Source organism: Rhinoderma darwinii, chromosome 4 (assembly GCF_050947455.1).
Source record: "Rhinoderma darwinii isolate aRhiDar2 chromosome 4, aRhiDar2.hap1, whole genome shotgun sequence".
In the NCBI taxonomy this organism is placed as follows: domain Eukaryota; kingdom Metazoa; phylum Chordata; class Amphibia; order Anura; family Rhinodermatidae; genus Rhinoderma; species Rhinoderma darwinii.
The window spans coordinates 318,839,926-318,862,715 of NC_134690.1; the positions used below are offsets into that span (position 1 = coordinate 318,839,926).

General features: G+C 40.2%; 1 protein-coding gene across 1 annotated transcript in view; it reads right to left on the reverse strand.

Moving 5' to 3' along the window:
- Positions 1-22,790, reverse strand: part of HEATR1 (HEAT repeat containing 1) — a 102,002-nt gene that overhangs the window by 68,264 nt on the left and 10,948 nt on the right. The window contains exons 7-15 of the mRNA XM_075862760.1: positions 21,124-21,335; positions 20,710-20,843; positions 20,487-20,589; positions 19,145-19,255; positions 12,393-12,510; positions 8,949-9,056; positions 1,423-1,518; positions 639-727; positions 119-330 (exon numbers count right to left, since the gene is read on the reverse strand). Of these exons, the coding sequence (XP_075718875.1) occupies positions 119-330; positions 639-727; positions 1,423-1,518; positions 8,949-9,056; positions 12,393-12,510; positions 19,145-19,255; positions 20,487-20,589; positions 20,710-20,843; positions 21,124-21,335 (1,183 nt within the window). The remainder of the gene's footprint in view (positions 1-118; positions 331-638; positions 728-1,422; positions 1,519-8,948; positions 9,057-12,392; positions 12,511-19,144; positions 19,256-20,486; positions 20,590-20,709; positions 20,844-21,123; positions 21,336-22,790) is intronic.

Consider the following 22,790-nt stretch of genomic DNA (forward strand, 5'->3'; position numbering starts at 1 on the left):
GTTTAACAAATGTATAATACAGAACATTTCAGGGACTAATAGTATTCTTTGAAGATTTCACAAAAATGTATTATGTAATATATAGTTGTGTGACACGTTGAAATATTGCATAGAATACCTTCTGACCAGCCCTTTAGTAGCGGATGCAGCCGACAAACACCACTTCTTCCCAAGAACACAGCCATGGTGCTCTCAGCAGAGTTGACCTGGTTGTTGGTGAAAACCATGTGTGGTATCAAAGCCATCATCACCCTGTTACAAAGTTCAGGGTCATCTTTGATTGAATTTTGTTGGACTAGAAGTTCGGTCGCTTCTTCAATAGCTTTGTACCTGTAGAAGAGGAGGTATAGGTGGTATTGAACAGAAAAAATTCCGTACTGAGATACCATTGGCTTTTTTAATCACTCGGCAAATGTAATATCCTTCATCTGATACGTTTTATCAACTTTAGTGCAGCTACATTGTGAAACTGTATCCAAACACAGTCAAACCTTAGGCTCGAATCCTTAGTGCTAAACGATGCGGGTGTAACAATTACTTGTCCATTTATATTACTTAATTTTGTACAGCAAGAAAAAATATAATATATTATAGGCTATAAATGATATATTATATGAGAAATGAATAAAACAGCTTACCAGCCATCAGCCTGAGAGAGATCTGCACGATCAAACAGGGTGAGCAGAACGGAGACCATTTCTTCTGCATTAAAGTGGCTGAGGTAGAGCTGGAAGTAATAGGATTTTTAGAACGGCCATAGCATACTGGTCAATGGGTAAATAGGAGAAAACAAAACATTACAAAAGAGAGGTGATTTTACTAGATCACCAGTGGCCACAGTATGGTGTGGGAGTCACACAGACCTCTCATTTGGCTTTTGGCTTGCCAACCCCATGCCAAATAAAGCTTGGTTCACAGCAGTGTTTGGCTTTCCATTGTTCTAAACAGTCAGAGGAGCAGAACATCGGAAATACCAAAAGCGGCGATTCCGTTGCATGAAGGACACCACTGGAATCTATTGATGTCAATGGCTTACGTCGGGGTGTCTGTGATTTTACCGGAAACAATAGCGCAGAATGCTGCGCTATTGTTTCCGGTACTTTTGGCCGGTACTGCGAAGGAGGCCCTTAAGGGTGTGCAGATGTCAATGAGGCCTAAGTGTCCTGCATTCCCACAACACAATAAATCTGTGATCCTTTCGGCCCGACTTGCTTTCTCCAGTGCGGACGTGTTCAGGAAGTTAGTTACATTTAAGTGGCAATCTAAACTCCAGGAGCAGGTTCATTTTGTAAAGTCAAATATAACAAGTTACATGTTATTCAATTCCTGCTAGGCGATTTCAAAACTTTTACACTGCTCATTGAAAGGCAAAGAATAAGGAATCGTAGGGTGACATATGTATAAAGATTATAAATGACTAACCTTAAATGACTGCAAGGCAGACAGGAGCACCTCAATGTTGTCATCCATGAGACGAGCTAAAATAGCTTCTTTAATAAAGGATTCATCAAAACCAGCCTGGCGGAAGAAAATTAAAAATTAGAATATGCTTAGGTCATGTAAATAATGTCAGGTTTGGAAGCATACTGATATCATTAACCCCTTAACGACATCCAACGTATGGGTACGTTGGAGCGTTAAGTGGTCATTGTGTCTAAAAGACATGGTGACATAGTGAAGATGGCTGCTGTCCCTGACAGCAGGCCATCTTTACACGTGGCCCAGGGGGGTGGTGCACACCCCCTCAAATCGGGGATAGCTGCGATTGGTCGGTCAGGATCATCTCTGTGTGTATGCCTTGCAGCCTCTGAGCGCTGATGGGCACTTTTGCTAATTTTTTGGCAGAGTTTTTTATTTCGGGCCTGTTTTTACTGCACAATTTTCTTGTGTACGCCCTTTATTGACGCAGGTTTTTTTTGGGCCTTTCTTTTTCCCATTTTTCTGCCAGCACCGTCTCCAAGTGTGCGCCCTGCAGCCCTTGAGCGCTGATCAGTGATCACCATCACTGATCGGCAACTGTGCTAATTTTTGGGCGCAGGTTTATTGTTTACCCTATTTTTAGCGCACCAGCCTTTTGTGTGCGCCCTGCGGTCACTGAGTGCTGAGTCTATAATAAGCCTCAGTCGTAATTTGTTGACGCAGGTTTTTTTGGGCCTTTTTTTATATATAAAACTGTAAAAAAGTTTAAAAAAAAAAAGTTTAATAAAATATAGTTAGGTGTAGCTAGTACCTGCATAGGTAGGACGTTAGGGTAGCGGCAGTTTAGGGGTAGCTAGTACCTGCATAGGTAGGGCGTTAGGGTAGTGGACGTATAGGTTAGCATCCTTTTTATAATAAAAGAAATGACATAGCATTTTAGGTAGTTTTAGCTATACAATTTTTCTAAAGTTAGTTTCAATTTACTGTAGTATTTCTTATACTAGTTTTTTTTCTAAAATATAGTGCTACATTTAGTCATTGGTTACTGTAGCTTTATAGTTTTAGTCTAAACTGACTGCAGTATAATTTATATACTAGTTTTTTTAGCACGAATATATAGCGTTACAGATTTCGCGTTAGTGACAGACATTCAGTTTTTTTTACTGAAGTTCGTTCACTAAATTTTACATAGCGTAGTTTTAGTCTAAATTGACTGGAGTATAATTTTTATACTACAGTATTTCATTACTCATATATAGTGTTACAGATTTAGTGTCAGTTAGTGACGGACATTGCTTTTTTTTACTGAAGTCCGTTCACTAAATTTGACATAGCGTAGTTTAAGCCTAAATTTACTGCAGTAGTTACACCCAAAAAATGTTTTTACAGATTCAACGTCACTACATTTTAGTTAGTGTCAGGTAGTCAGGAAATTCTTTACACTTTTACAAGTTTGTTCAGTACATTTTTTTATACTTCATTTTTTTTTTCTAAACTTTTATTTTCTTTCTTTCTGCTCTTCTTTTATTCAGCAATTTTGAAATACACGTGTAAAAGCACAACACACACAACCCCGTGTAAAAATAAAGTCAGTGTTACACGTGTTCAAGCACTACACACCCCCCTAATAAAAATGATGAGGAACCCCCGCAAAGCCGACCCAGGACATGAGCTGAGGCAACCCCCCAGATAAGTAATCCCATGTGGAACCCACCCCCTGAGAATTAGGAGCCTCAGATCCCCGACTTCATAGGCAGCTGAGGAACTCATTTTGAGACTGAAGGGTTCACAGAAATAGATTTTTTTTTAAGGTTTTCTTCAGTGAGGATTTAGCGAATTTAATCGTGGCCCAGACCAATTTATATGCCCAGGTATTTATTGCCCTGAACCCCACGTCATCATATGCTAGACCCTTCAAGTGGACCCCTGTAGATGCAGCGGAGATGCTCAAATTTTGGGGCCTTGTGCTGCATATGGGGCTAGTAAAGAAGCCACAGATCAGGCAATACTGGAGTACAGATGTTTTGTACAACACCCCAATTAACGGTTCGAATCAGTTATTTCATGTATTTAGATACTAAGCTGTGCGGGCGCACAGCTAAGTATAGTAATACATGAATGTTGTTAGAGCGGGGCTGCAGCTGTGTAATACAGCCATTGCATCGCCCCTGAGTCCTGACCGGTTCACCCGTGGTCAGCATGATGGGATGCGGCCAGCGCTGCACTAATGAGCGCCGGCACTGAAGACAGAATATGGCGGGCGCACTGCAAAACACCACAATGTTCTGTCTTCAGTGCCTGCGCCCCGCTCATTAGTGCAGCGCCCGCCGCATCCCCTCATGCTGACCGCGTGCGCACTTATTGTCAGGAGTGGGGCAATGGCTGTATTACACAGCTGAAGCCCCGCTCTATAAAGGCGGAGATCAGAGAAACCTCTCATCTCCGCTGCTATTCTTCTGAACGCAACATTCAGAGGTAAATGAGAAAGGGGGATACCCTTTGGATCGCGTCACAGGGAATTCCTGTGACGCTATCGAGGGCCATACCATATATGGGCAGACAGCCCAGGGTCCATTGAAGGACCCCAGGACTGTCTGACCATATTGCCTGTTAGGGCATACTGAGGTATGTCCTAACAACTGCCTGTGTACCATGTAATATTAAACACACACACACACACACACACACACACACACACACACACACACACACACACTACAATGAAAATTAAAATAAGTCCCGATACATAAAATATACACATATTCAGTATAGTCGCGACAGTAATAACACATTTATAGCGTTTTCGCGGTTCTAAAATACAAAACTGCTTTCTTTCACTTTTTAATGTGAGGCACAAGGTATTATGAATTTTGAACCTCCGTGTACCTCACATTAATAGTAATTAACGCCATCATGTACCTCACACATTAATCCAATGTTGTCCATTATGTGAGGCACGTGGGGGTTCAAAATTCATCACACCACGCGCCTCACATCAGAAAATGGAAGAACTTTTTTTTTATTATTATTGGCAAAAGTATCGTTTTGGTATTGCAATACTACACGAAGTATCGGTATCATAGTCCAAATTCTGGTATTGTGACATCCCTAGCTCAGGGTACACAGGTTTCGGGTTTATGAAGGGAAGGACTCCAGGATTAAATCCCCAGAATGTCCCCCCTCCCCCTGTCCTGGGAGTTGTTAGGAATATAGTGTGGGATTTGGTGCACCCACTGCTGCACCAGGGTTATCAACTTTACGTGGATAACTTCTACACCAGGATCCCACATTTTAAATGCCTCTCCACCAGAAATACTGCAGCATGCGGCACAGTGCGCAAAAACCAGAGAGGCCTCCCTAAAGCACTGCTTGGCCAACGTGTTAGAAGGGGTGAGTGCACGGCATTACGCAGCGAGAACGTGTTGTTCGTCAAGTATAAGGACAAGAGGGATGTCCTTCTCTTGACCACAATACACGGGAACGGCAGCGCCCCTGTCCCTGTACGAGGTACCACAACAGTGACCCACAAGACAGATTGCATTGTGGGCTATAACAAGTACACAGGAGATGTTGATTTCTCAGATCAAGTGCTAAAGCCCTATAGTGCCATGAGAAAAACAAGGGTGTGGTACAAAAAGGTGGCCATGCGCATGGTATAGATGCCAATGTATAACGCTTACGTGCTATCCAAATGTGCAGGCCGGACAGGGTCATTCCTTAATTTTCAGGAGGAGATTATCAAGGTGTTTGTGTTTGAAAACCAGGCAGGGGAGGGCCCAAGCACATCTGCTGAAAGTGAGGACACCCCTATTGTACCAGGGCAACACTTTGCCGGCATTGTTCCACAAACTGCAAAGAAGGGAAGATCCCAAAAAAGGTCCAGAGTGTGTAGCAAAAGGGGCATAAGAAGGGACACCACTTATCAGTGTGACACCTTCCCCCGAAAAACCTGGCCTTTGCATAAAGGATTGCTTCAAGGCTTACCACACATCTATGAATTATTAATTTTATTATTTATGTACCCTTTCATTATACTCTGATTTGCTCTTCGCAACATACACATGCCCACACATTATATATTGAAATACCAGTAAATACAGCCTAATTCACATCAATTCAGACAAAAAAACCTGTGGAGTCAAAATTCTAAGTATACCCTTAGATAAGTTCCTTGAGGGGTGCAGTTTCCTAAATGGGATCACTTTTGGGGTGTTCCCACTGTTTTGGTCCCTCAGGAGCTTTGCAAAGGCGACATGGCCTCCACAAACCAATCCAGCAAAATCTGAATGCCAAATAGCACTTCTTCCCTTCCGAGCCCTGCCGTTTCTCCAAACAGCCGTTTATGACCAGATATGGGGTACTATTTAACTGAGGAGAAACAGATCTACAAATGTTGGGGCGCTTTTTCTGCTTTAGTTCTTGCGGAAATGAAAAAAAAATTAGAAAAAATTTAGATTTTCATTTTCACGGCCTACTTCCAATAATTTCTGCAAAAAACCAGTGGGGTTAAAATGCTAACAATACCCTTAGATAAGTTCCTTGAGGGGTATAGCTTCCTAAATGGGGTCACTACTGTTTTGGCACCACAAGACCTCTTCAAACCTGACATGGTGCCTAAAATATATTCTAATAAAAAGGAGGCCCCAAAATCCACTAAGTGCTCCTTTGCTCTGTGGCCTGTGTTTCAGTCCATTACCACTCTAGGGCCACATGTGAGATATTTCTAAAAACTGCAGAATCTGGGCAATAAATATTAAGTAACGTTTCTCTGGTAAAACCTTCTGTGTTACAGAAAAAAAAGTATTAAAACTGATTTTCTGCAAAAAAACATGACATTTATAAATTTCATCTCCACTTTGCTGTAATTCCTGTGGAGCACCTAAAGGGTTAAGAAACTTTCTAAAAGCTGTTTTTAATACTTTGAAGGGTTAGGTTTTTAAAATGGGTGATTTATGAGGGGTTTCTAAAATATAGTGCCCTCAAAGTCCCTTTAGAACTGAACTTGTCCCTAAAAAAAATTGCCTTTTCAAATTTTCTTGAAATTGTGAGGAATTGCTGCTAAAGTTCTAAGCCTTGTAGCGTCCTAGAAAAATAAAAGAATGTTGAAAAATCTATGCCAACATAAAGTAGACATATCCAAGATGTGAACTAGTAATTATTTTGTGTGGTATTACGATCTGTCTTACAAGCAGATACATTGAAATTTGGTGTTTTTACCAAATTTTACCACTAACTTAAAGTCCAATGTGTCACGAGAAAACAATCTCAGAATCGCTTGGATAGGTGAAAGCATTCCGAAGTTATTACCACATAAAGTGACATGTCAGTTTTGAAAAAAATGGCCTGGTCCATAAGGCGAAAACAGGCTGTGTCCTTAAGGGGTTAAAGGGTTATTTTGAGATTACAAGAAGGGTCTGTTTTGTTTCCCAGAACCAGTGGCACTAACTATGGGCTATGTCCTGTATGACAAATTCACACCCTGCTCTATACAAAACTAGGCAGATGAAATGTAATATAATGTGTGTATGAATTCTTTGTATTTGTAAAGATCTCTTCTTGTACTATTTGATCTGGCCGGCCAGTTGATCATTACACAGGTGAACTACTGAGAACTGTAACACCTATGTGAGCATCACGACCAGGACAGATTTTTAGGGCATATTCAGACGTTATAGTCAAATCAGTTAATTTTTATTGAACCTGCATCAAAACCGCTGTTTTTTGCGTGGATTTTTTCGTACTAAAGTGTGATTAGACCGCACCATCTGAATATATCCTTATACTCCGGATGTAAACTATGAAAGTTGCAATTGAGGAAGTTATTTACAAAGTATATCAGAGCATTGCAAACATTTTCACTTTATTTGTTAAAACTGGAAGACCCCTTTAATATCAAATAGGAATCCATACAAAATTGTACATGGGCCACTGGACTTAATTGGCAGCAGCCATAAACGTAGAATTAACTACCACAGATACAAGTTTCTGTACTACAAATGACATGGTTCAGTCTGTGCAAGTGGTGTCCTTCAAGAGAGTCAGTGGCCATGTCACGGATGCATTTTGCACTCTAGGGGCTTGGTCACACGTGGCATAATTGCAGCGTATTTTCCAAATGGAAACGTGTATGGAAAACATGCAGCAGAATACAGTAGAAGCAATGTGGGTGTGATTTAACAAATGCCATCCACACAATGAAAAAAAATTCCACTCAGAAATTCACCTGCAGTGCGTAATTTTATTTCCGCAGAATGCGAATTACTGCTGCTGAGAGTAGACGGACTTCTTTCGTTTTTTTCCCCATAGAAATCAATGAGGAACAACAATTACGCACCAAAATACAAAATAGTGTCATTTGCTGTGGAAACACTACAGATTTTTTTTTAAAGTAGATGGAAATTAAATAAAAAAGGTGTATGTCTACTTTTTTTTTTACATGCCTGGAAATTTGAAGGACAAAATTTGCACTATTTTCCACAGTGAAAATTAAAATCTACACCGAATTCTGAAATAGTGCAGCTTGCCGCAGCAATTCAGTTACGTGTGGACTACTGTAACTCATTACTAGTCGGTCTTCCCCTCACTAAACTCTCCCCTCTTCAATCTATCCTCAATGCAGCAGCCAGGCTCATCTTTATGACCAACCGCTACACCAACGCCTCTAATCTGTGCCAGTCACTGCACTGGTTGCCCATCCCCTTCCGAATAAAATTCAAACTTATTACTCTCACCCACAAAGCTTTCCACAGTGCTGCACCTCCTTACATCTCCTCCCTCATCTCTGTCTACCGCCCTGCTCGGGCTCTACGTTCTGCCAACGACCTTAGATTAAAATCCTCCATAATCCGAACCTCCCACTCCCGTCTCCAAGATTTCTCTCGTGCTGCACCCGTCCTCTGGAATGCGCTACCCCAGACAATCCGATTAATTCCCAATATCCACAGTTTTAAACGTGCCCTGAAAACACATCTATTTAGACAGGCCTATAACATTCCCTAATCTGACTCCTTTCCATGGCCCCCCTTTTAGATTAGTCATCAGAATAAGATTCCCTCACACTCCTTCTCTTCATGTCCGTCATACACGGATACTGGCTGGTGACCGGCTCATGCAGCTTTATGTTACCACCGCATGTGTATAAAAATGGCCGGACCATTGTACAGAACAAACAATGTTACACTTTGTGTCTCCCTTATGTCCTCATAGATTGTAAGCTCTTGCGAGCAGGGTCCTCACTCTCCAGGTTTGAATTGTAAATGAACTTTGTTACTATGTAATGTCTGATATTGTTTGTTTCATGTTCCCTCTAAATTGTAAAGTGCTGCGTAATATGTTGACGCTATATAAATAAAGATTATTATTATTAATTATAAGCCCTATTTCTGCTGAAAATTCATTTTATTCTTAGTTCTTTTTTGCCCAAAAGACAAAAATAAGAAAATATCATCATTCAGAATAATTTTCCGTCGGATTTTGCATGTGTCTGGTCACTGTCCCCAATACCACCAACCGAAAAAGCAACAACTCACCTTAGACTTCTCAATGATGTCCTTCAGATGCAGTAAAGCGAGTTGTCTGACTGCGGCTTGTGGGTGATTCAAGCCAAGCAGTAGCGATGTATCACAGTCTGCCAATAGCTGCAACAGTTTGAGAATTATTATGTGCTCTAAAAACAGACTTTGCATAAAAACAGAATGGGAACCATATCTAGGATGGCAAACATTCTAATAACTGTGTGAATTATTTAGACAACATAAAGGTATATTTAATGATATCATTTGTAGGGGAAAGATGGATGAAGTACAGCCAAGGATGAAGTACAGTCAAATGACATATCCAGTAGTGGAAGGGGAAAACGCAGCCCCAAATTTGAGAATTTACTTCCTGGCCAGTCAACTCATATTTACCAGGGAAGAGGGAAGTGGATTTAAAGGGAAGGTGTCACGAAAATTTTATTTTTTTATAGAATATTGCTTTTAGTTTGATATTAAAATTTTTTTTATTTATTTGCGTTTTTGTGTTGTACTTTTTCCTTTTTTCTTTCTTTTACTTCTCTATGGAGAGCTGCCATTTTATTTTTCATCTCTGTATGTGTTGATTAACGACACATACAGAGATGGAATACGGCACATACATCCCCATAGAGAATGCGAACGGGAGCCGTTCCATTCACTATAGCGTACGCCGCCTGTGTGGGAACGGCGCATGCGCCGCTCCCACACAGACCAAAAGGAAGTTCTTTGGTAGAGTGACATCCGGCGCCATTTTCATGTGGACCGGAAGCCGCGGCCGGACAGTAAGATGATGACTTCCGGCCATATGTTCAAGGCAGCGCAGACGCAAGGACTAGGAGTGGAGGCGGCAGGAGCAGGTAAGTTATGTTTGTTTGTGTATGTAATGTGTGTATTATGTTCTTGTTATACTGTCTGATTACCACTGTATCTAATCGTCCTACAGTGTGCATTCGCTCAGAAAATGGTGGCACACAGTGTAGGAGATTTGAACATTCAACCCCCTCCTTTCTCCTGGCACTAGCCAGGATAAAAGGAGGGGGGATTGTGTGAGGACACTAGAGCGAGTGTGTCTACTCCAAATTTGCAGCATAAAGCAATGAGGTTGCTTTACCACATTGCCAATGCTGCAATTTTGGGAATTGCTCCGTCTAGTGACCAGCACATGGAAATGTTATAAATTAGAATCAAATTTATAATATTTCCTGACTTGTGAAAAAATTAAAACAATGTGTAATCAACTTATATACTAACTGTTTAACTGAAAAAAATATATATAGTGCCCTATCTCCTTCATAATGTGATTGTCGCTGTAATGTAGATAACAACAAATGTTAACTTCATTATGTAGGAGATAGGCACTTATAATGTGGTGACAGAGCCTCTTTAAGCAGTTCTTGTTGAACTTAGTTAAAACCTATGGATTTTAAGATATATTTGAATTATAGAAATCTGGACAACATATCCCAGTATAAACCATTTCCAATGGCACTGCTATTCCATAAAATTTGTAATAGGGTAAAAGCAATGTAAGAGGAGAAAGCTGTGACAATAAAAACTCCACTCAGGTACAATTTACATTTCCTTTTATATCGTAGTTTTACAATAGGCATTTTTGGACTAGTAAGGGGAGAAATCTGTGGGTCTGAAAAGGAGGGGCAGCTAATATCAGGGTGTAAAAAAAAAAAAAAAAAAGTCTTCATTCTGACTATGGAGTTTACACTAAAATACTATCCATTGAAATGTACGATTTTAAAGGATAAGTGTGTGTGTGTGTGTGTGTGTGTGTGTGTGTGTGTGTGTGTGTGTGTGTGTGTGTGTGTGTGTGTTTCAGTTCAAAGAGTCCCAGCTTCTGAACCTATTAAACACCAAACCTATTGGAAATCCGAGTTAATCTCAAAATTGTATCGAATGCTGATGGGGGTAGTGTCAAACCAGAGGAATGCCATATATGAAATAGTAAAAGAAGGCTCATTTAAAGAGGCTCTGTCACCAGTTTCTAACAGCCCTATCTTCTACCTAATCTAATAGGCACTTTAATGTAGATAAGTAATGTGTTCTTTTTTTTAAAAAACGTTTATTTTTTACAAAGTTAAGAGCATTTTAAAGGGAATGTGTCGCGAACTTAAGGAAACTTTTTTAAGTAGGTTACTTATTTCTATTAGATTTTTTAAGTTTTTTGCTGTATTCTTTTTTTTCTTCCACATGGTGGAAAGTATTACAAATTAAATAAGAATTTTACATTCTTTCCTATGTTGGCCACCAGAGGGAGCACTTCCCAGAATTACAGCAAGGTGAATAAGGCAAAGCAACCTGACTGACAGCTGCCGTAAATGTGGGAGGGAACCTCACCTGGGAGGGAATCTCACCCCACCTCCCTATTTTTGGCTACAAGCCAGGAAAACGCGTCTTCAAATTGTTAAGCATTTGCCCGGCTGCCATTTTGAGTGATTGTACAAATGGCAGGAGGCAGAAGATATCGGACACACCAAAAGGCTAAGGGTATGTTCACACGCTCACTAAAAAAAAAGTCTGAAAATACAGAGCCATTTTCAAGGGAAAACAGCTCCTAATATTCAGACATTTTTTAATCAAACTCGCTTTTTTTATGGCTGTTTTTGGAGCTGTTTTTCTATAGTCAATGAAAAACGGCTCCAAATACGTCCCAAGAAGTGACATGCCAAGAGGCGATATCTTTTCATTCTCCCGACACTCCGGTAAAGTTAATGTAGGAGTAAGTGACAGCACAGCGTGATCTCGCGAGATCATGCTGTGCTATGAGTATAGCTGATCATGAATGAAGAGGAGTGTATGATGCTGATTGGTCAGCGTCATACACTTCTCTTTACTACGCCCATTTAGTGAAAAGTAAAAAAACACCCACTTGGGCATTAAGAACAAACTTGCATAACACTTAAAATGCTCATAACTTTGTCAAAAAGGAACATTTAAAAAAATAAAAATATCTACATTAAGCGCCTATTAGATTAGGTAGAAGATAGGGCAGTTATAAACTGGTGACAGAGCCTCTTTAACTCATCACATAGGATCACACAATGGTTCATTATTAATAGACTACATCTGTATCCATTGAGATAATATAAGATGGGTTTGAAAAATACAACTAAACTCCCAATTATCAAGACCAAGCAAATCAAATTCACTTATACCAGCGGTATCTCAAGCTACATCGCTACAGTCAGCAGGTTATTTCAAAGATTCGGTTTACTTTTAATCTTGAGGTGCCTCTATTTCCTATACTTCACATATTAGGAGATTAAGATGCCTAATGTTGTCAAGAGCCATCACTCAGGGAGGAATAAAAATTAAAACTTGACTATTTGTAATTTATGAAAAATTGTGACAAAAAAACCCCAAAAAACGAATACAAAATAAATGGACAATATGAGCAGACTGTCACAGGAAATAACAGTGACCGTAAGGTATAACTGATGCTCATACCTCATGTTTTCCTCCACTGGTAGAGAGTGCAATAAACTGGACAAACAAGTCTTGTTTCTCTTGATCTTTAACATTCTTAAATTGTCTTTCCAGCACAAAATCCAGAGCTTCAGGATACCTACAGGCAAATAAAAGTGCTTGTGATAAATGTCAAGAATTTCACCAAATGTTCACACACAAGATTTATTTCTTAGGCCCCAGGCACACGACCGTGTGCTCATGATAAACGGTCCGCACCGAACACGGTGCAGGGAGCCGGGCTCCTAGCAAAATAGTAATGTACGATGCCAGGAGTCCCTGCCGGACAACTGTCCCGTACTGTAATCATGTTTTCAGCACGGGACAGTAGTTCCGCGGGGAGGCAGGGACTCCTGGCATCGTACATAACTATGATGCTATAGGCTCAAAAAGATAGTAGGAGCAGCACAGTGTGAATACCAAAATCGGCTGGTGCTAGCTTCAATAAAAGGAGGGACGCACTCCTCATGAATATACAAAAAATAGAGACCAGAAGCAGCACTCAAAATAGCAAAAAATGTGAATTTATTTACCCAACAAAGCAACGTTTCACTTCCTCCATGGAAGCATTTTCAAGCAATCAATAGAAACCACATAATGACATATATAGGAAGAGTAAAACTTAATTAACAAGTGTTCTAAATCATAGTAGTTAAACACTATATATAAAAATATAGCAATGTGTAACAATATAACGAAATATCAAGTGCATACGTGTATGAGTCAATCACTGACAATAGGTATAGACACTTTAACATTACTGTCAAGTGAGATTTGTGTATATAGAGCAGTGAAACACATTAATTGCATATTAATAAATAATCACAATACAACACACAAAAGCTGACACTCACCAATCTGGATAAACAAGGAAGTTCTAGCCACGAGATATACAAACTGCGATTTCGGCGCCATCGTCACCGATCTGCGCATGCTCCAATAGTAACTATCTATTGGATACTACTCGCATGTGTGAATAAGGTAGTGATGACAACGCACATAGACGTAACAGCTAACCCGAATGCGTAACCGCTTGGAGATCAAGATCCCACGCAGACGCACTAGGGTATAGAGCTTCAAATACGCCATATTTGACAAGGGCAAATATGCCAATGTATTAACAATCGTCAGACTATAATAACAACTTCAATTTAAGTTATGAATATCATGCTCCCGAATTTATAGGTGAAGTATGTAAGAGCTATAGCCAGACATACGTGGTAATATTGTCAGCATTTAACTCCTTGCGTCCCTAGAGACAAGAAAACGTCCGCATATAAAATACAGATGTCACAAGTCTCACAAAGCGTACTCCCACCGATGTATCGATTCACCATCAGCACAAAGGTACAGAATATCACTTATAACCGGGATCTTTGGGAAAAATGAAGATCAATACCACATATCCAGCTCTAAAAAACTCCCCAATACAGAGCAAGCATTCACAACAATAGTGATGACTGAACAACATCAATAATACTGACAGCTAAATACAGTAAAATAGTGCAAAGTCAGCACCCCATATTCAAACACATGATACAAATAGTATTTAAATTATTTATTTTTTTCAAAATGTTTATTCTGAAATCCGTAATTTAGACAAAAAACATATATATCTAGCATTCCTTGTTCCAGTTGGCAAACGTCTTCCATAGACAATTTCAAGTCTCCCATCTACAAAAGAAAGACAAATAAGTACATTAAAATCAATCATATTGAAGTAACTACTATTTCCATACATCAAAACAAATATTTTTCAGAGTAATGAATAGAACATAGAAAGGTATCACCAGGCAAGAGAATTCCCAAGGGTAGCACAGGTACGATTAAACAGAATATAGGTAGACAATGGAAAGCTTCATAGACAATGACCGGACTCACTCGTCCTAGAAGTAAAGATAAACATTATCTGAATACATTCAAAGGGTAATCCATATTGAGACCATTTGGATGAAGAGAATTCAATCTATTAATCCATTGAACCTCCCGTTGTTTGAGGATCAATTCTCTATTACCCCCTCTCTTAAGTGGGGGAACCCTATCAATAATGCAGAATCTAAGCTGGTATACACTGTGTCCCATCTCCACAAAATGTCTAGGTACAGGAAGTTCAACTTTCTTCGTCCGTATACTCGATTTATGATTGTTAAGTCTTAATCTACATTCAGTTGTGGTTTCACCCACATATATCAAGTTGCAAGGGCATTGTAGGATGTATATTACAAAATCCCTTCTACATGTGTAGTGTGAAGTAATGTTGAAGGTTCTACCAGTAGTGGGATGTGTAAATGAATTACCTTTCAGAATAATTGCGCAACTGTCACAGGACATACAGGGGAAGCAACCATTACGAGTCAAATCCCGTGGTATACTTTTAGCCCGGCTGTTCTTTAGACTGACATCACTCCTAACAAGTTTATCCCTTAAATTCCATGATCTCCTATAAGAAAATAAGGGGGGCGATTGAAATTCTGTTACTCCATCGTAGAAATTACCTAGGATCCTCCAATGTTTTTTAATGATCCCTGCCACATCAGAACTGTATATATTGTATGTAGAGACCATAGGGAGTCTAGCAACGGTCTGCTGATTTTTCTTGCTGACCTGTCTCAGTTGTGTCCTATCAGCTCTCTGCACTTTATAGGTATGTTTCCTCAAAAGTCTTACTGGATACCCTCTGTCCAGAAACTTCCCTAGTTTGACTACTTGAATTCAATTGACTCAGATATCAAATTTACTATGGTGGTATCTGATACCAATGTTCAATTTCTTGACACCATGGTATATATACATAACAACAAACTCATGACGGATTTATATGTTAAAGAGACTGACTGTAACAACTTACTTAGTTTCGACAGTCATCACCCTAGGGGTATGATCAATTCTCGACCGTATAGCCAGCTTTTGAGGGTTAAGCGGATTGTTGATGATCCGGTTTGTTTAGAACATAAACTTGACATGATGGTAGGGAAGTTTCTGGACAGAGGGTATCCAGTAAGACTTTTGAGGAAACATACCTATAAAGTGCAGAGAGCTGATAGGACACAACTGAGACAGGTCAGCAAGAAAAATCAGCAGACCGTTGCTAGACTCCCTATGGTCTCTACATACAATATATACAGTTCTGATGTGGCAGGGATCATTAAAAAACATTGGAGGATCCTAGGTAATTTCTACGATGGAGTAACAGAATTTCAATCGCCCCCCTTATTTTCTTATAGGAGATCATGGAATTTAAGGGATAAACTTGTTAGGAGTGATGTCAGTCTAAAGAACAGCCGGGCTAAAAGTATACCACGGGATTTGACTCGTAATGGTTGCTTCCCCTGTATGTCCTGTGACAGTTGCGCAATTATTCTGAAAGGTAATTCATTTACACATCCCACTACTGGTAGAACCTTCAACATTACTTCACACTACACATGTAGAAGGGATTTTGTAATATACATCCTACAATGCCCTTGCAACTTGATATATGTGGGTGAAACCACAACTGAATGTAGATTAAGACTTAACAATCATAAATCGAGTATACGGACGAAGAAAGTTGAACTTCCTGTACCTAGACATTTTGTGGAGATGGGACACAGTGTATACCAGCTTAGATTCTGCATTATTGATAGGGTTCCCCCACTTAAGAGAGGGGGTAATAGAGAATTGATCCTCAAACAACGGGAGGTTCAATGGATTAATAGATTGAATTCTCTTCATCCAAATGGTCTCAATATGGATTACCCTTTGAATGTATTCAGATAATGTTTATCTTTACTTCTAGGACGAGTGAGTCCGGTCATTGTCTATGAAGCTTTCCATTGTCTACCTATATTCTGTTTAATCGTACCTGTGCTACCCTTGGGAATTCTCTTGCCTGGTGATACCTTTCTATGTTCTATTCATTACTCTGAAAAATATTTGTTTTGATGTATGGAAATAGTAGTTACTTCAATATGATTGATTTTAATGTACTTATTTGTCTTTCTTTTGTAGATGGGAGACTTGAAATTGTCTATGGAAGACGTTTGCCAACTGGAACAAGGAATGCTAGATATATATGTTTTTTGTCTAAATTACGGATTTCAGAATAAACATTTTGAAAAAAATAAATAATTTAAATACTATTTGTATCATGTGTTTGAATATGGGGTGCTGACTTTGCACTATTTTACTGTATTTAGCTGTCAGTATTATTGATGTTGTTCAGTCATCGCTATTGTTGTGAATGCTTGCTCTGTATTGGGGAGTTTTTTAGAGCTGGATATGTGGTATTGATCTTCATTTTTCCCAAAGATCCCGGTTATAAGTGATATTCTGTACCTTTGTGCTGATGGTGAATCGATACATCGGTGGGAGTACGCTTTGTGAGACTTGTGACATCTGTATTTTATATGCGGACGTTTTCTTGTCTCTAGGGACGCAAGGAGTTAAATGCTGACAATATTACCACGTATGTCTGGCTATAGCTCTTACATACTTCACCTATAAATTCGGGAGCATGATATTCATAACTTAAATTGAAGTTGTTATTATAGTCTGACGATTGTTAATACATTGGCATATTTGCCCTTGTCAAATATGGCGTATTTGAAGCTCTATACCCTAGTGCGTCTGCGTGGGATCTTGATCTCCAAGCGGTTACGCATTCGGGTTAGCTGTTACGTCTATGTGCGTTGTCATCACTACCTTATTCACACATGCGAGTAGTATCCAATAGATAGTTACTATTGGAGCATGCGCAGATCGGTGACGATGGCGCCGAAATCGCAGTTTGTATATCTCGTGGCTAGAACTTCCTTGTTTATCCAGATTGGTGAGTGTCAGCTTTTGTGTGTTGTATTGTGATTATTTATTAATATGCAATTAATGTGTTTCACTGCTCTATATACACAAATCTCACTTGACAGTAATGTTAAAGTGTCTATACCTATTGTCAGTGATTGACTCATACACGTATGCACTTGATATTTCGTTATATTGTTACACATTGCTATATTTTTATATATAGTGTTTAACTACTATGATTTAGAACACTTGTTAATTAAGTTTTACTCTTCCTATATATGTCATTATGTGGTTTCTATTGATTGCTTGAAAATGCTTCCATGGAGGAAGTGAAACGTTGCTTTGTTGGGTAAATAAATTCACATTTTTTGCTATTTTGAGTGCTGCTTCTGGTCTCTATTTTTTTTAACTATGATGCTAGACGCCCGGCTCCCTGCACGGTGTTCAGTCCGGGGAGTGCGACCAACATGAGGAACATATATCATGGACCGAACACTGTCGTGTGCATGGGGCCTAACTGCCGTTAGACACAGATGAAAAAATTACCTAATAAAATGCACTTTTGACACCTTTCCTGATTTATATAAGTTTTTCTCATTCGATTGTTAGCTCATATGGACGAATCATCATTTCCTTGCAGTTTTCAATATCTCTGCTTGCTGTCTTACCAAAGGAATGCAGTTCATAGTTTATTTACAGTAGATAAAAATCTGTCCTGGTCATGTGATGGACACACAGGTGTAGGGCAGATTACAGTATGTGTCAGTGTTCTAGACGAGCGGTGCACCACCTGTTTGTCTATCACATGACCATGGACAGATTTCTATCCCCTGGAAATAAACTAAAGCTCCTCCTGAATGACTGCAAGCAGATATATATCGAAAACCGTAAAGAATTGATAGAGAAAAAAGAAGGAACAACTGCTGCAGGGTATATACAATAACAGAAGGATGGTAAATCGGTTAGGCCTCATGCACACGACCGTATTTTTTCCCACCCGTAAATACTGGCGTAAATACGGGTCCGGTGTCACACGTATTCCACCCGTTTTGCACCAGTATTTACGAACCCGTGCTCGTAAATATGGGTCCGGTGTCACACGTATTCCACCCGTATTTACGAGCACGTTTTTGGCGGCAAAATAGCACTGCACTAATCGGCAGCCCCTTCTCTCTATCAGTGCAGGATAGAGAGAAGGGACAGCCTTTTCTGTAATAAAAGTTAAAGAAATTCATACTTACCCGGCCGTTGTCTTGGTGACGCGTCCCTCTCTTCACATCCAGCCCGACATCCCTGGATGACGCGGCAGTCCATGTGACTGCTGCAGCCTGTGATTGACCTGTGATTGGCTGCAGCGATCACATGGCCTGAAACGTCATCCAGGACGTCGGGCCGGATGTCGAGAGAGACGCGTCACCTAGGCAACGGGCGGGAGACCGGACTGGAGGAAGCAGGAAGTTGTCGGTAAGTATGAACGTCTTTTATTTTTTACAGGTTTATACTGATCGGTAGTCACTGTCCAGGGTGCTGAAAGAGTTACTGCCGATCAGTTAACTCTTTCAGCTCCCTGGAAAGTGACTATTTACTGACGTCCCTTAGCAACGCTGCCGTAATGACGGGTGCACACATGTAGCCACCCGTCATTACGAGAGCTCCATAGACTTCTATGGACTGTCCGTGCCGTTATTACGGCCTGAAATAGGACATGTTCTATCTTTTTCAACGGCACGGGCACCTTCCCGTGAGAAAACGGGAAGGCACCCGTCGCCAATAGAAGTCTATGAGCCCGTTATTAGGGGTCGTAATTACGACCCGTAATAACAGGAGTTTTTACGGTCGTGTGCATGAGGCCTTAGAGGAAGGATTTTGGGACTTTACTAAACATGCTCTATCTGACACTATTAATGCAACGTTAGTGCAAACTGCTGGGAAACACAATGAGGCCCACATACTTGTTTTCCAACAGCCGGATGAGTGGGAGAAAACATTGGTTCAGTTCAGACATTTTGTTTTTGTCGGCTTCATGTTCTTCTCCATAAATGAGGAATTCATCCAAGAAGGTGCTGCAGAGAATTGAGAATGACGAGTTAGTGAATTATTACACTGCTTTGGAAATCCTATCTGTAACTACAGCCAAAATATGTAAATAAAGGATAACAGGGATGTCCGTTGATTAAAATAATGGATGCCTTGTTAAAGGGGTTTTCCCATGGGACACATTTATGACATATCAACAGGATGCAATTTCCAACAAAGCAGTAGGACAACCGCACACGTCTCCAAATCTTCAAAAAGGTCTTATTGTCAAAACATCTTGTGACAAACAGGCAACGTTTCGACTCGCAGTGAGTGACGGGTCTTTCTCAAGCTTGAAAGACCCGTCACTCACTGCGGGTCGAAACATTGCCTGTTTGTCACAAGATGTTTTCACAATAAAACCTTTTTGAAGATTTGGAGACGTGTGCGGTTGTCCTACTGCTTTGTTGGAAATTACATTATGCCAGAGAAGGTTTGCCTGGCTTGACAGCATGCGACCGCACCAGGAACTCGGAACTTGTGCTGCTTAAAAAAATTTCCTATTTTTGTTTTTTCCATCAACAGGATGCATCAGAAATGTCAGATAGATGCGGGTCCCACCTCTGGGACACGCACCTCTCTCTAGAACGGGGCCCCTAAAACCCCGTTCTACTGCTCTGTGTTGTGGCTTAGATGTGTGATTCCCGACCATGAATTACGGAAACAGCGTACCTGGATGAGCTATGCGGTTTCCTTAACTCCCATAGTAGTGAATAGCAGTTACGGAAGCAGTGTAGCATGCAAGCTACGCCGTTTCCGTAACTACTATTCAGTTCTATGGGACTTACGGAAACAGCGTAGCTCAGCCAGCTACGCCGTTTCCGTAATTCATGGTCGGGAATCACACGTTTAAGCCACAACACAGAGCAGTAGAACGGGGGTTTAAGGGGCCCCGCTCTAGAGATAGGTGCAAGTCCCAGTGGTGGGACCCGCATCTATCTGACATTTATGACATATCCTGTGGGTATGTCATAAATGTCTCTCATGGCAAAACCCCTTCAGTATATGTTTTGAGGGGGAAAACAATTAAAGAATAGGAGGTTCCCTTGACAAAAACAGCAATTGGAGGAGTAGAACCGGCCTTCCGCAAGCAACAACGAGACCCCCGCTACTTTGTTCAGTGAGGCATAGCCTTCCCAAAGGCGACAACTCCTATAAGACCATTATGTTCTAGAAATAAGAAAGAAACGCAAAAAAATAAAAAAAAAGACTTCTTACCGAGCTAATAGTTTATCCAAGTCTTTCTGCAGTGGTATGTTGTGAAGGATTGCTTCCAGATGACTTTTACACACTTCAGGGTCTGCATCATCTACACTGTGTTCTGAGTAACAAAAAGGGAAAGAACGGTATCAAATAAACAATGAAATATACACAAGTGCCGAAATGTAAGAATAGATGTACAGAAATATTGAAAAAAAAAATATGTATACATACTACATACCTGTAGATATAGGAACAATGGCATGGACTAAATTCGGGAGAAGGTATTCTAACAACGCCTTTGTGTCATAGGAGATTGCAATTTTCTGAAGTACAGTGACTAATTCAGGGACTTTACAGAGATGTAAAAATGTTCTGGAGAAATAGAGTGGATAGTAAAACGGAAATAAGTCAATACCAAGAGAACAATGAACACCTGAATTAGATGATCCTTACATTTCTTGAGGACCGATAGATAACTTATTTCTGTATGAAGCCTATTTTTACAAAAATGTACAAAACATTACGAATGGAATATTTCAGTCGTATTAGAGCCTCATATTTAGTAGTTCGTTTGGGCTATGGGCTCGGGCCCATCTCAATAGTGAAGTCTTTTCATACTGGCATAACATACATACAACCTGTAAATACTTACTTCTTCCCCACATCTTTATACTGTTGACTTTGTAAAAGAATTATTATAGATCCCACTCCTTCCCGGACCAGAGATGGTGTCCTGAGGAGGTTGCGGCTGAGCTGTGATGCCAGGGCTTTCACCAACCTTGGTTCCATTACGGTTTTCACAGCTAATTGGCAGACTATCATGTATGTAGCAGCTTTGTAATCTACCAGAGAAGTCTTTAACCCCTACAGAAGAAAGCCATGTACCAGTTAGAAATAAAATATTAACAGTCACCTGACACAGAGCGTACGAGTAATAATCGTGCTGATGTTCTTTTAGATTTGTAGTCTGTGTGAGTGCCCTTACTGTTCCTTGCCATCTCTCCTCGGACAGGTGCATTGCAACACCTAGACCCCACGAGATTTTTCTGATCTAAAAGATCCCCATGGTGATCTAAGGCTCTGTGAACATCACATTTATCGTGTATATCAGGAAGCTCTAAACGTACATGCTAAATTTGTTAATAGGACTCCATTAGAACTACGGAGGCCAAAAGAGAGTCCCTTTGGCCTCCATCACGTTGGTATATGTCAGTATACTTTTTTTGGGGCGAATGGAATTGCGTAGTAAACGACACTTTTTCATCGCGAGGGAGCCCGCAAAAAACGCATGCCGCGTGGTATACTTTTTAAACATGGGAGTCTATGGGTGACATATGCCACTGTATGGCATATGTCACAGGTGAGCGTTTAACATATACGTCATGAGCTTTTTAATAGCCTTTAATGGCATATACATTAAATGGATACCATTACAGTCTATGGGCGACGTATGCATTAAACGGATGTCTAATAGTGGTATCTATCACCCATAGACTGTAATCATAAACAGCGTTATGAGAGCCCATGAGATATACATTTAACGGATATTGTTATAGTCTTTGGGAGACGGATGCCACCTTTAAAGGCATCCACCACAGCCTACATTTAACGTATACGACGGGAGCTTTTACTGGCGTATACGTCAAACGTAGGCCAAAAGCATGATTTTCACAGAGCCTAAAGTTTGGTTCTATAACACTGCGGGGAGTCCATGTGTTGCAGCCCTAATACGGACCCTAAAATATGTTGGTTTTAAGTGGTCAACATAGGGGAGAGTCCTATAGATTTTTAGAGTCACTTAACGCTCACCCATACTGATACAATAATCATGTTCATATTGATACAGTCATCAAGCTGTTCCTCCCCCATGCTCGCTTTCTACACCACTGTAGACTAAAAGTGATGGCCTCAGAAAGAAAAACAATCATAATTGGGGCATAAGAAAACCGATACTAGACCGCAACATCACATCCAACATCTGTTACATACAGTGAAGGAAATAAGTATTTGATCCCTTGCTGATTTTGTAAGTTTGCCCACTGTCAAAGACATGAACAGTCTAGAATTTTTAGGCTAGGTTAATTTTACCAGTGAGAGATAGATTATATATAAAAAAAAACAAAAACAGAAAATCACATTGTCAAAACTATATATATTTATTTGCATTGTGCACAGAGAAATAAGTATTTGATCCCTTTGGCAAACAAGACTTAATACTTGGTGGCAAAACCCTTGTTGGCAACTTAGCACAGCAGTCAGACGTTTTTTGTAGTTGATGATGAGGTTTGCACACATGTTAGATGGAATTTTGGCCCACTC